Here is a 12838-nt window from a genome sequence, read left to right as displayed (position 1 = left end):
TGTGGCATGGGGTTGGGAGTGGGATTGGTATGGAGATGGACTTAGGATGTTGTGTAGGTTGAGTAGGTGGTGGAACATCAGTTTTGGAGGTGTGGGAAGTATCTTTGGGTAGGATGTCCCACATTTCAGGGCAGATAACCAACCAACTCCTTGCCACAGGGATCATATCCTTGTGGAAGACCCAGAGACAAGACCTGTCCAATTCACCCACCCAGCAGTTCCTACTCCAGTCCAGTCACAGCCTTATCCTACCCCACCTGTGAAAGCAGCCCTGTCATATACCAGCTTTGCTGCAAACACTTCAAAGCTTTGTATGTCTTTGTGGCTACCAACTAGCTGTCCACCAAGATGAATGGTCACTGCCAAACTCGTGCCAAGAATGAAGTTGTCCACTTGGTGGTACAACATGCAGCTGAATGTAACATGCTCACAATTCAGGCCATTTGGATCCTTCTTTTCCTAAAATTCTCCCAATAAACCAAAGTCAACCATTTGACTTCCACCATCCTCAAATGCTGTTTCATTTCATACCTCTTTGCAATGCTATGCCCAGATATTTAAACAATGTGACTGTTTCAAGCAGGACACTACTAATGCTGTATCCAGACATATATGGGTTTGTTTTTCCTACTCATTTGCATTAACTTACATTTTTCTACGTTAAGAGCTAGCTGCCATTCATCACACAAACTAGAAATTTTCTTTAGGTCATCTCGTATCAACCTACAGTCACTTATCTGTGACAGCTTCCTGTACACCACATCATCATCAGTGAACAACCACAGATTGCTGCCCGTCCTGTTTGACAAATCATTTATGTATAGCAGCAGTCCTATCGTGCTTCCCTGGTCCACTCCTGACGTTACCTATGTCTCCAATGAACACTTGCCATCAAGGACAACATACTGGGTTCTGTTACTTAAGAAGTCTTCGAGCCATTCACATATTTGGGGACCTACTATGTATGCATATACCTTCATTAACAGTCTGCAGTGGGGTACCATGTTGAATACTTTTCGGAAATCTAGAAGTATGTAATCAGCCTGTAGCCCTTCATCCATAGTTCACAGTATATTATGTTAGAAAAGTTCACAGTATATAATGTGAGAAAAGAGCAAGCTGGGTTTCTCACAAGCAACACTCTTTAAAGCTATGGACGCGAGCTTTTCAGTCTGTAGGAAATTTATTGTATTCAAACTCAGAACATGTTCATGAATTCTGTAGCAAACCAATTTTAAGGATATAGGTCTGTAATTTTGTGGGTTTGTTTCTTTACCCATCTTATATACAGGAGTCACTTGCGCGTTTTTCCGGACTCTTGACACTTTGTTATGGTCGAGAGATTCGCGATAAATGCAGACTAAGTAATGAGCCAGTGACAAACAGCACTCTTTGTAAAACCAAATTGGGGTTACACCTGGACCTGGCAACTTATTTGTTTTCAACTCTTTCAGTTGTTCTTTACGCCAGGAATGCTTATTACTATGTCGTCAATCAGGGGACTGTGCGATGGTCAACTGATGGTACATTCATACGATTCTCCTGTGAGACGATTTCTTAAACGTGGAATTAAAAACTGCAACCTTCCTTTTGCTTTCTTCTACTACACACTAAACTGGTCAACAAGTGACTGAATAGAGGCATTAAGCCCGCTTAGCAATTTTATATAGAATCTCACTCTCCAGTAACCTACTCTCGCCACAGTTTCCATCCAATAATTCGGGAGGATGATGGTTCAAATCCCTGTCCCACTATCCAGACTTCAGTTTCCTGTGATTTCCCTAAATTCCTTCAGACAAATACCGGGATGGTTCTTTTGAAAGGGCATGGTCAATTTCCTTTCCCATCCTTTACACAATTCGAGCTTGGGCTACACCTCTAATGACCTTGATTTTGACGGGACATTAAACCCGAGCTCCCTTCCTTTCTTTCCACCCAAAATTTTCCCCTTCCGCTACCCTATCACCGCGCTCCCAACTTTCATACCCACATCGCCTTCAGTGTGTGGCATTCCCCATCAGCTCCGACACCCAAGCATCTCATGCCAGGATGTGCAGCTGCCACCCCTCCCTCCCATATTCCTAGCAAACAAATTGGCTTCCTCCCTGGCCTCCCACCCCAACCCCTCTTCTGCCTCCCCAACTCACTCTCCCTCTACCAGCCCCACCTGACACAAACTCCACTCAACCCTAGCCCACCTGCAGCACTGGCATTGTACATCCAGCCAGCATCACATAGTGGCACAGGCATGCGCACATACGAGTGTGTGTGTGTGTGTGTGTGTGTGTGTGTGTGTGTGTGTGTGTGCGCGTGTGTGTTTGTATTTGTACTCTAGCTTGAAAAAAGATTCGTCAATAAGCTAGCAAGTTTTCTTTGTTTTTTTTTTTTTGTGTGTGACTGTCAAGTTTTCTTTGTTTTTTGTGTGTGACTGTCAACACTTATACTTTTTGGTCAGTGGTCATAGTTCAAAGAAGATATAAAATATATACGCAGTAGTATTTTATTTACTAATTGTTCTTTTCTTGCTGAAAGGTGTAGTGCGACATCATGAATGCAATAATTTCATTTTGTGTTTACATTTTAGCTAATAAGCAAGTGTTCTATCGGATAGTATCCAGAAGGTTTTTACTTAGGTTTTTCCTTCCCTCAGGATGATAAACCAAAGATCACAGAAGCAGAAAGGAAAAGATTAACCATTAAGGAGACAAAAGAAAGTTTACCAGTATATACTTACAGGGAACAGCTACTACAAGCAGTGAAGGACCACCAGGTAAGAGAGAATGAAATTATATTGGGGTTTTTAAAATAGTGATTTTAAAGTGTTGTTACAGATTTTTTCTTCACATGGTAATACTGATAATGTTTATTTTGTAAATTTCCTTGTAATTTCAACTGTGTATTTTTCTGAAACTGTTTGAATGCTGAACAATTTAAGGTGCTTTAAATCAAAGAATGTGGGCAGTTAAACTTCTGCTACTTGAGCCAGCATAGATGGAAAACTATTTATGACATGGATACCAAACGTTATATGAATGTAGGAATGATGCTCAGACTGTGCATTGCAGGATTTGCTTTATTAGAGTGTTAGTTTTGTGACTTTCAATTTACGTGCCTGTACTGGTATGGTGACATAGGGTTGAAACACAAGCATCACTGTGCATTACAGTTGCAAGTAATCAATGTGGGTCTGGACAAGGTGAACAGGGCTTGATTCCTAAAGCTGTTTTATCAAAACAACAATAGTACTGCTGCTCTTCACAAGTATTGATGCATTAAAGGAATATGGAGAGGACCTCTTTCCACACCGGATTTGAAGAACATGATTCAGAAGTTGGAATTGACTGACGCTTCAGAAATTACTCCTGGGGGTGGTTGATGGACAATTGTGTTACAAATTGTTGAAGAAGAATTTGCTGTTGCTGTGGCTGAGAGTGCTGGACACAATGTGCGATCTTCAAGCAGAGCACAAGCTGTGTCATAGTAGCTGACCATTCCTTGGTCCTCCGCTTGAAAAGTGCTGTGAACACTTGTGAAATGGAATATCTAGTGTGATTCCAGGCTGTCGTGGATGCAGATGGTCACCACACTGAGCAACGTTTGTAACCTGGAATGTGAACATGGTACACAATTAACAAATATTACCCCTTCATGTGAAAATTAAAATGTGTTTCTTTCAATGGTTTATTTGTTATTTCTCTTCTTTGTGCCCTTACAAATGTTTCCACAAAGTTTAATTTTCCTACAATCACTCGTCTTTTGTGGGGCCCCTCTGAAGTAGTCAACATTTAATTAAAATCACCCTGTATGTAAATTAATCCTTGGAATGTGTGTGATGCATGATAATTCAACTTTCAGCCATCTACATATGCGCTTACAGTGCATCATAAAGTGTTCTTTCTTTTTATATATATAATATTCAGGAGACAATATTTATTCTTAAAAACTTCCAAATAGGTGTTGCGAGAAAGACTTCTGTAGACCATAGTATATTGCTAAATACTTTTGAACATTATAGAGTTGCTGAAAAGACATATAGCTGTTTTCTGTGTGATACAAACAGTAGGAAGGTTTCTCGTCACTCTCACTCAACAGAAAATGAGATTAGGCTACTCCAATGTGGGTATTGCACAGGTTACTAGTTTCCTGTTGTACATTAAAAGTACTTCTGATCATAGTATGTGATACTGAGTTGCTTTGTTTATGGCCATTAAGTCAATTTAAGTGTGTTAGAGGATATTCTATCAAGAACTTGAAGTTCGTGTGAACGCTACGGTACCTTACTAGGCACAGTCGTGTTGTTGGTAGTATGCTGTTGTCTTCTTCTAGCCTTTAAACTGACTCACCCAGGCAGTTATAGAAGGACCTATATTTTAACGTAGAATTCGGACTATGGTGCATCACAGCTTTTTTTCTTATTAACAAACTCTGAAATAAGTGAAATAAATAATAAAATATAAGTAAATATTCTAGGACTGACTGGAGAAGTATGGGACTATAAGTAACTGAAATGAATGGAAAAGTAGACGTTAGTGTGCTGCATGTATGAAAACAATGGTTTGGAGAGATAATAATATGGAACAAGAGTAAAAGAATGAGTTTTTTCTTTCACTCACTTTAGATAAAAAGAATTTAAAATTATTGTCAAAAACAAGAAACAGTACAGTGACACATGAAGGTACAAGCATTCTTCTGAGAAGACTTTTTTTTGCTTATGGATGCAGAAATACTCAACCATTTGGTGTAATTGAATGTGGTATCGCAGTGGTTCGGCATTGGACTTGCTTTCGCGAGGACAGCAGTCCCAATATCTACCAGGCCATCCAGCTTTAGATTTTCTATAGTTCCCTAAATAATCTATGATGACCCGAGGCTGAAATGTATAGTAAATTATCATATTTTCTGTCAACAAAATTATGGTGTATGGGTGTGTGTTTCAGCATAGTGAATTAGTTTATATTTGTTCCTATAAGAAGAGTTTTCTTTAAGAATTTGTATTTGCAAAAAGTATCAATGATGAACCCTGTTTCTCTTAATTTGCATTTAATCATTTAAAAAATAAAATATGAATGGTTGTTGAAGAATGAGTGATCTGTTTTATGGAAAATAATAAACTTCAATATATCTTATTAATGAAAGACTTCCAAAAAAACAGATTCTGATCATACAAGGAGAAACTGGCTCTGGGAAAACCACTCAGATACCTCAGTACTTGCATGAAGCTGGCTACACAGCAGACAAAAAGAAGATTGGTTGCACTCAGCCAAGAAGAGTGGCAGCAATGAGTGTAGCAGCAAGAGTAGCTGAAGAAATGGGAGTGAAGTTGGGAAATGAGGTAAACATTTTCTCTCTCTCTCTCTCTCTCTCTTAAAGGTTAAGCAGTTTTATTTCTTGGAGCAGAATTATCTGATTTAAATTTAGCAAACAACATATAATTATTCTGTCCTATTATTTTAACATTCACTATTGTCTGTGACTTTGCTGTTCACCTACGTGTTTTAGATATTGTGTGTAAATCATTCTGCGACACTCTACTCGTATATTGATTTCCACTTCTTTCTCTCCATATATACAGAGCGTTACAGGTATAAGTGCAGATATTTTTATATATGATACCTTAATATGTACACACGTCAGTGTGCTCATTGTTTTTTCTCTTTGTCAAACTGTCTCCTCACAAACACATCACAAACTTTATGACCTGTTGTTTTCTATGTGGACATAACTGCGCCACTGAGTGGAGTATGTCTGCCAGTATAGACTAACCATTTAGCATCCACAGGTGCTGTTGTAATCCTATACAGTGAGCATGCATAATTAGACAGCATGTGCCCTCAGCGGCTGGCCTAAAGAGGCTGCCTCACATCGGACATGTGCAAAACAGTTGTATATGAGTGTACTGGTCCCTTGGCCACTCTAATGTTTAGTCCCTTGGCCACTCTAGTGTTAAAGGGGCTTATGGATTAATTCAATGTCAGATTGTGTTTCTGTCGTGTTTGTACTGTTTAGTACATCATTCAGTGTATCAGTAATTTTGTGTGTGGGAAAGTGAATTAAAAGTTGGTTGGTTGGAATTCTGTTGCAGTGGTTGTGCAAAATTACGACATGTCTATAATTCAGTACCCAACTTGCTGCCCAGGGGAACATTAGCATTAATGGCTTGTTCTTACTGCATGCACTTGGAGATACTAACAACCTAAAAAAAATACTGCTCCTAGTATCTATAATTATTAGTATGTGAATGATGTAAATATTGATGTAATATTGTTCAATACACCATCCTTGGTCAGCAATAGAAATATCTGCAATTGTACCTCTCTCTCTCTCTCTCTCTCTCTCTCTCTCTCTCTCTCTCTCTCTCTGTTTTTGTGCATGCATTAGTGTGTGTGTGTTCAGTCAGTTAAAGATATGAGAATGGATCATTTACCAATTGTTTATAGTAAAATATGTTTTTCTTTTGAAATGATAATTCTTCTTGTATTGATATGCTAGCAATAACATTTATTTTAATGAGTGATTGATGATTACTACCATTTATTTGTGTGGTGTTGACTGTGCTTTTTTAAATTACTACATGCTCACCTGTTGAAGTGTGTTATTTGTTTTGTATCTTGCTCATACGCTCAGTTTATATTTAAATCTACACAACTCTTTATGTTTGTTTGTGTGTTAGTCTTCGATCTTTACTTTTGCATGTATGCACTGTTGTCCAAGTTTGTATGTTGTTCGTGTTGTACTCATCAAATATGGGGAGTCGAGGAAACCTGCTTCTCGGATCGCTAGACAACAATTCAAGCAAACGATATTAATAAATTTTTATTGCAAAAGTAAATGATTCAGTAGTTAACTTTGTGTTAAACAGATGTGTCGCAAGCAAAGGGCGACAGACATAACAAATTTCTTCAGTGTAGACAATGCTACATAGTAGAAGCAAAATGACTAGTGTTGATGCTATTCTTGAATTCACTGCTGTAGAACATGTAGAACTGCGAGAACTGGGCCATGGCCAGGCAATGCGTGTAGAGGGCGCTGCCATCACTTTGTCATCCTGGAGAGGGTTTGATCGGCGTGCAATTGGCTGCCATCATCTCATAGCCCTCTCTGCTCTAACGTTCCCGCCTGGCATGCCAATGCTTGACTTTACACCGGAACAGTTTATTATTAAGATTGTCTGCATTGTGTAATCAGGTCTTACATTTGTAACTGAAACTGTCTGTTGTATATTGTAAGGTGTAATACACTTATTATACCTGGCCATTTGTTTGATTAATTCCATGTCCTCTCTATATAATTTCTGTTGTTGAGTGCCATCCTATTGCCTCTGACATAGTGTAGTGTGCCTTAGATCAGAAAAATTTTGTTTCTAATAATGTTCTGATGTGGATTTTAATATTTTTCTGTGATTTTTGTTTTCAGTACACATTGAAAGAAATATCTCATTTTTACTTTTTATTTTCTTTGTTTTATGATAGCTCCCTTTACCAGACACAGGATATTGCCTACATTAATATGCTATAATCTTTCCAGAATAATTTGAAATTTCCTGCGGATTAAAATTGTGTGGTACACTCGGGCTCAAAGCCAGAAACTTTGCAAAGGCTCTGGGTTTGAGTCCAGGTTCTGCACAAGGTTTTTATCTATAAGGAAGTTTCATGCCAGTACGTTGTTTTTTAACATCTTTTGTGGCTGTCTCTTTAAATATAAAATTTTGTGTGTGATTTTTGTAGGTGTTAGATATTGTTTCTCATGCTTAACGAATGAAACAAAATATTCATAGCAAAATACACTCCTGGAAATGGAAAAAAGAACACATTGACACCGGTGTGTCAGACCCACCATACTTGCTCCGGACACTGCGAGAGGGCTGTACAAGCAATGATCACACGCACGGCACAACGGACACACCAGGAACCGCGGTGTTGGCCGTCGAATGGTGCTAGCTGTGCAGCATTTGTGCACCGCCGCCGTCAGTGTCAGCCAGTTTGCCGTGGCATACGGAGCTCCATCGCAGTTTTTAACACTGGTAGCATGCCGCGACAGCGTGGACGTGAACCGTATGTGCAGTTGACGGACTTTGAGCGAGGGCGTATTGTGGGCATGCGGGAGGCCGGGTGGACGTACCGCCGAATTGCTCAACACGTGGGGCGTGAGGTCTCTACAGTACATCAATGTTGTCGCCAGTGGTCGGCGGAAGGTGCACGTGCCCGTCGACCTGGGACCGGACCGCAGCGACGCACGGATGCACGCCAAGACCGTAGGATCCTATGCAGTGCCGTAGGGGACCGCACCGCCACTTCCCAGCAAATTAGGGACACTGTTGCTCCTGGGGTATCGGCGAGGACCATTCTCAACCGTCTCCATGAAGCTGGGCTACGGTCCCGCACATCGTTAGGCCGTCTTCCGCTCACGCCCCAACATCGTGCAGCCCGCCTCCAGTGGTGTCGCGACAGGCGTGAATGGAGGGACGAATGGAGACGTGCCGTCTTCAGCGATGAGAGTCGCTTCTGCCTTGGTGCCAATGATGGTTGTATGCATGTTTGGCGCCGTGCAAATGAGCGCCACAATCAGGACTGCATACAACCGAGGCACACAGGGCCAACACCCGGCATCATGGTGTGGGGAGCGATCTCCTACACTGGCCGTACACCTCTGGTGATCGTCGAGGGGACACTGAATAGTGCACGGTACATCCAAACCGTCATCGAACCCATCGTTCTACCATTCCTAGACCGGCAAGGGAACTTGCTGTTCCAACAGGACAATGCACGTCCGCATGTATCCCATGCCACCCAACGTGCTCTAGAAGGTGTAAGTCAACTACCCTGGCCAGCACGATCTCCGGATCTGTCCCCCATTGAGCATGTTTGGGACTGGATGAAGCGTCGTCTCACGCGGTCTGCACGTCCAGCACGAACGCTGGTGCAAATGAGGCGCCAGGTGGAAATGGCATGGGAAGCTGTTCCACAGGACTACATCCAGCTTCTCTAAGATCGTCTCCCTCCCTCCCTCCCTCGCTCCCTCCCTCCCTCCCTCCCTCCCTCCCTCCCTCCCTCTCTCCCTCCCTCCCTCCTTCCCTCCCTCCCTCCCTCCCTCCCTCCCTCCTGGTGTGGCTAACACTCAGGTAGTGCATCACACTTTGATTAGCCTGCTCTGTCACCTAATGTTAATTCCACAGAAAATGTCTGAGACTACTTGAAACAGGTTATGATATTAATCAGTCAACAATCCAGTTATTTGGCAGCCTTTTGAGATGTAATCATAACAGAGTCACTTTAGCTGGATGTGGCGTAGCTGAAGAAACTTGTGGGTTCTCTCCAGTATTGAATTGAGGTGATTATCAACGATAGAGACAGTGTTACATGGTATTAGCAAGATGCCTCCTCAGCATAACTAAATTTTTATCAGTTATGCTCATAAATCTGTCCAGAAAATGTATCAGCTGTTAAACAGTGTGTTAGTTTCACAGGTGACGTTACTTTTAATGCTGTTTGTTTTGCCAGTGGTGGAGCTGGAGTAAGTGACAGTGACAGTGAATTAGTGTGTGTCCTTGTAGTTTACCCACATAAATAATTACACTTAAATTATTATAGCAAATATAAGGAAACTAATGTCAGATAGTTTTCATGTACATCTTAATATTCTCGTGGCACCCAATCACTGCTATACAACACCCACATCCCAAATAGTACAGAGCATTTGGAATGTCCTGGCATTTCAACTTGAGTCCCAACCTGCTCTTATGTGGCTTGGATGTCAAATTGGCAGCAACACTGTTGAATGCGGTGCAGGTGTGTCCATAAGTTATGAGACAGGGTTGGTCATGGTCTGGTAAGTACGATACAGTGGCTCTGGATCAGTTGTGATGCGACACACTGGCAAGGCATCTAGGACAGTCAAGGGTAAAATACTCCCTGTCTGCTCCCTGGTTTGACACTTCCAATGGATACTTTCAAATGTGAGCCATAGGGTATCTGTGGAGTGATCCCCTATACTCAGCAATGGGAAAAGTTTAGTGTATGGTGGCTATCTATAATGGCAATCTTACTGAGTCCGAAAGCAGCATCACATACAAATAGCTGTGTAAGTCTTTGTGCCCAAATGCCTAATGGTCATCATGTGAGAAGTGGGGTGACAGTGGATAATGGTTCAGTGGTGCTGTAACTCTGCACAAACTGAAAATTCTGCCATTTCAGCTGGTGGTGCTGACACTAAATAATCCACTGGAATGCATAGAGGCTCACCATGTACCATTACAGCCATGGATGCACTGATATCAAGTTTATACACTGGGGACCACAGAGGACAATGGGAAGTGCCTCTGTACACTTTTCTTGGTGGTGCATTAACATATTCTATCATACTATTACTAACAGGATGTTAGCTGGTTATGAGGTGTCACCAAAAGCTGTGCTGGTTCCTGGAACAGAATTTATTCAAACTAGTGGCTTAGACTGGTTGTAACATGGAGAAGGCAGCCAAAATGTGCAATCCATATACACATAAACATTTTTACCATATTTTTCTCTGAGATATCAGTGATTGGGAATGCCTTCAGCCTGCCACCTCTATCCGTGGCTGTGAACTTGTTCAACGAAGAAAGAAGGATGATGAGGTCAATGTGACCTGAACGAATATAGCCAGTGCACCTTGGAAGTTACTAATGTCAGCATGTAAGTGATGACTCACTTTACTCTGTTGGCAAAGGACCACAGGAATATGCCCACACACATGCATCTTTCATTACGGAAGGCAACACAAAGTGTTCTGTAAGCAATTTGACTGTAGCATTGGCCACTAGATGAGATAGCCTTTGACAGCATCCATGGCTTGTCATGTGGAACTTCTGTGAAATATATGGGCGTGGTTTGTTTCAAGGGACATCATACCACAGTTTCAGCTTAAGAGATGGCTCAGGAATCTGGTTGAGATGTGACCTTGTAGACAAATTGTTCAACAAATATTGTCACTGTGGACCTGTGGCCTATTGTACAGCAAGCTCTCTGTAGTCTACAGTCTCCATCACATCACAAATACAATAAAAATTGCCAACCACTAAATTTTCAGCACCTTTTATGTGTCAAATGTCTGTCATCAAATGGCTTGTGAACTCAGCATGTGTAAAAATGTCTAGGTGACCATTTGTTGCTAATATTCTTGAACACCAAAGTAATGTGACAAATAAATAAAAACACCTACAGCCATCCTTATGATTTTATTATATTTTGTCGCTACCAGTTTCAACACTTCAGTGCGTCATCATCAGGCTGTTTTTGATGTGATACAGGCTAATATGATCCCCAAGCATAACACATCAGTTGCTAGCATTACTGGATACTCAGATAAGTAATGCTGGCAACTGATGTGTTATGCATGGGGAACATATCAACCTGTTTCGCATCATAAACAGTCTGAAGAAGACGCACTGAAGCATTGAAACTGTAGCGACAAAATAAAATAAAATCATAAAGACAGCTGTAGGTGTTTTTATTTATTTGTCACAATAGTAAATAGCTGTCATCCCAGAGACCTCCTGCTTAAAAGGACAGACATACAAAACCGAAGTAATGGGTTTGTGATATGTAAATATAGTCAGTGGTGAAGCTTCTATTTGAGGTCAGAAGTATCTGAATGGTCTCGTAAATTGCTAACAGCTCTCTATCGTATGCAATCTGCTTCTGTTGGACTGGGTGCAACTTTTTAGAGAAAAACTTTAGTGGCTGCCAGTGTTGGTCTACTTGTTTATGGAGTACTGCTCTGACTGCCAACTGACTTGCATCAACCACTATAGCCAGGCATACGTGAGATACCACCTGGAGGTTGCGGAACGCCTTGTCCTTTTGGAATCTCCACTTAACATGTCTGCTTCCAGTGATGTCACTGCCCACAAGTGCATCCACAAGTGGTGTGTGTAAAGCCATCTTTGCTAGGAGATGACAGTGATAGAAATTTACCATACCCAACAGTCATCTCAATTGCTGGTAATCTACTTGCTTTGGCAAAGATTGTAGCTTTGTAATCTTCTGCACCAATGATCAAATGCTATCAGTCGAAAAACTATGATCCAGGAAGGTGACTTGAGTCTTCCCTGTAATGCTTTTGTTTTCTTTTAATACTGCTCCATGGTCAAACACCCATTGGTCTAAATTACACTAATGTTCATGCACTTGCACACCAGACGAGAACACCAAGATCTCATCCGCGTAAGTGAAACAAAATGAAAGTACCTCATCCACATGACACTGCCATGCCCTAACAGAGTTTTTGAGGCAAAAAGACATGAATAAAAATTCAGGTAAACCAAAAGATGTGATCACTAGTCTTCCCAAATGTCACTTGTCACTACTTGTATGTTGTTACTTGCTTTTGCACAGTTGAGATTACTAAAAAACTATGTGCCAGCTAGCGCATATGTGAAGTCCTTTTGTTGGGGACCAGACACCGGTCTGGTATTGTTCTTCCATTTAACACCCTGTAATCAACACATGGCCTCCATAAGCCATCTTTCTCCTGGACAAGATATAGGGGCAGAGACCATGGGCTGTCAGTCAGGTGAATGATTCCAGTGTGCAGTATTTCCTTGCTAAATTGCTTTTGGCTCTGTTAAGCATTCAGGTGCAGTTCTGTGTGTACATAGTGGGTTGGATTGTCTGAGTGTTGTATGGATATCATGCACAGTATTGCACTTAATGCTATTGCAGTGAACCTGTATCTGCAAATCACTTGGTTGATTGCTTGCACAGTCGCAAGTCTTCTATGTTGTAATGCTGCAGTGTTTATTAGTGGTGCATACATTTTGATTCTCTGTGTACCCTGTGGGAGCTCTTCTGTTGGTCCTGAATTC

The 12838-nt window shown here is 41.3% G+C and overlaps 1 protein-coding gene across 1 annotated transcript in view; it reads left to right on the top strand.

The window, feature by feature from the left end:
* Window positions 1-12838, top strand: part of LOC126273162 (pre-mRNA-splicing factor ATP-dependent RNA helicase DHX16) — a 105318-nt gene that overhangs the window by 32007 nt on the left and 60473 nt on the right. Inside the window, exons 6-7 of the mRNA XM_049976631.1 lie at window positions 2651-2770; window positions 5153-5332. Of these exons, the coding sequence (XP_049832588.1) occupies window positions 2651-2770; window positions 5153-5332 (300 nt within the window). The remainder of the gene's footprint in view (window positions 1-2650; window positions 2771-5152; window positions 5333-12838) is intronic.

The sequence above is a fragment of the Schistocerca gregaria genome, chromosome 5, assembly GCF_023897955.1.
Source record: "Schistocerca gregaria isolate iqSchGreg1 chromosome 5, iqSchGreg1.2, whole genome shotgun sequence".
Classification (NCBI taxonomy): domain Eukaryota; kingdom Metazoa; phylum Arthropoda; class Insecta; order Orthoptera; family Acrididae; genus Schistocerca; species Schistocerca gregaria.
This window is presented reverse-complemented; position numbering and strand designations above follow the sequence as displayed.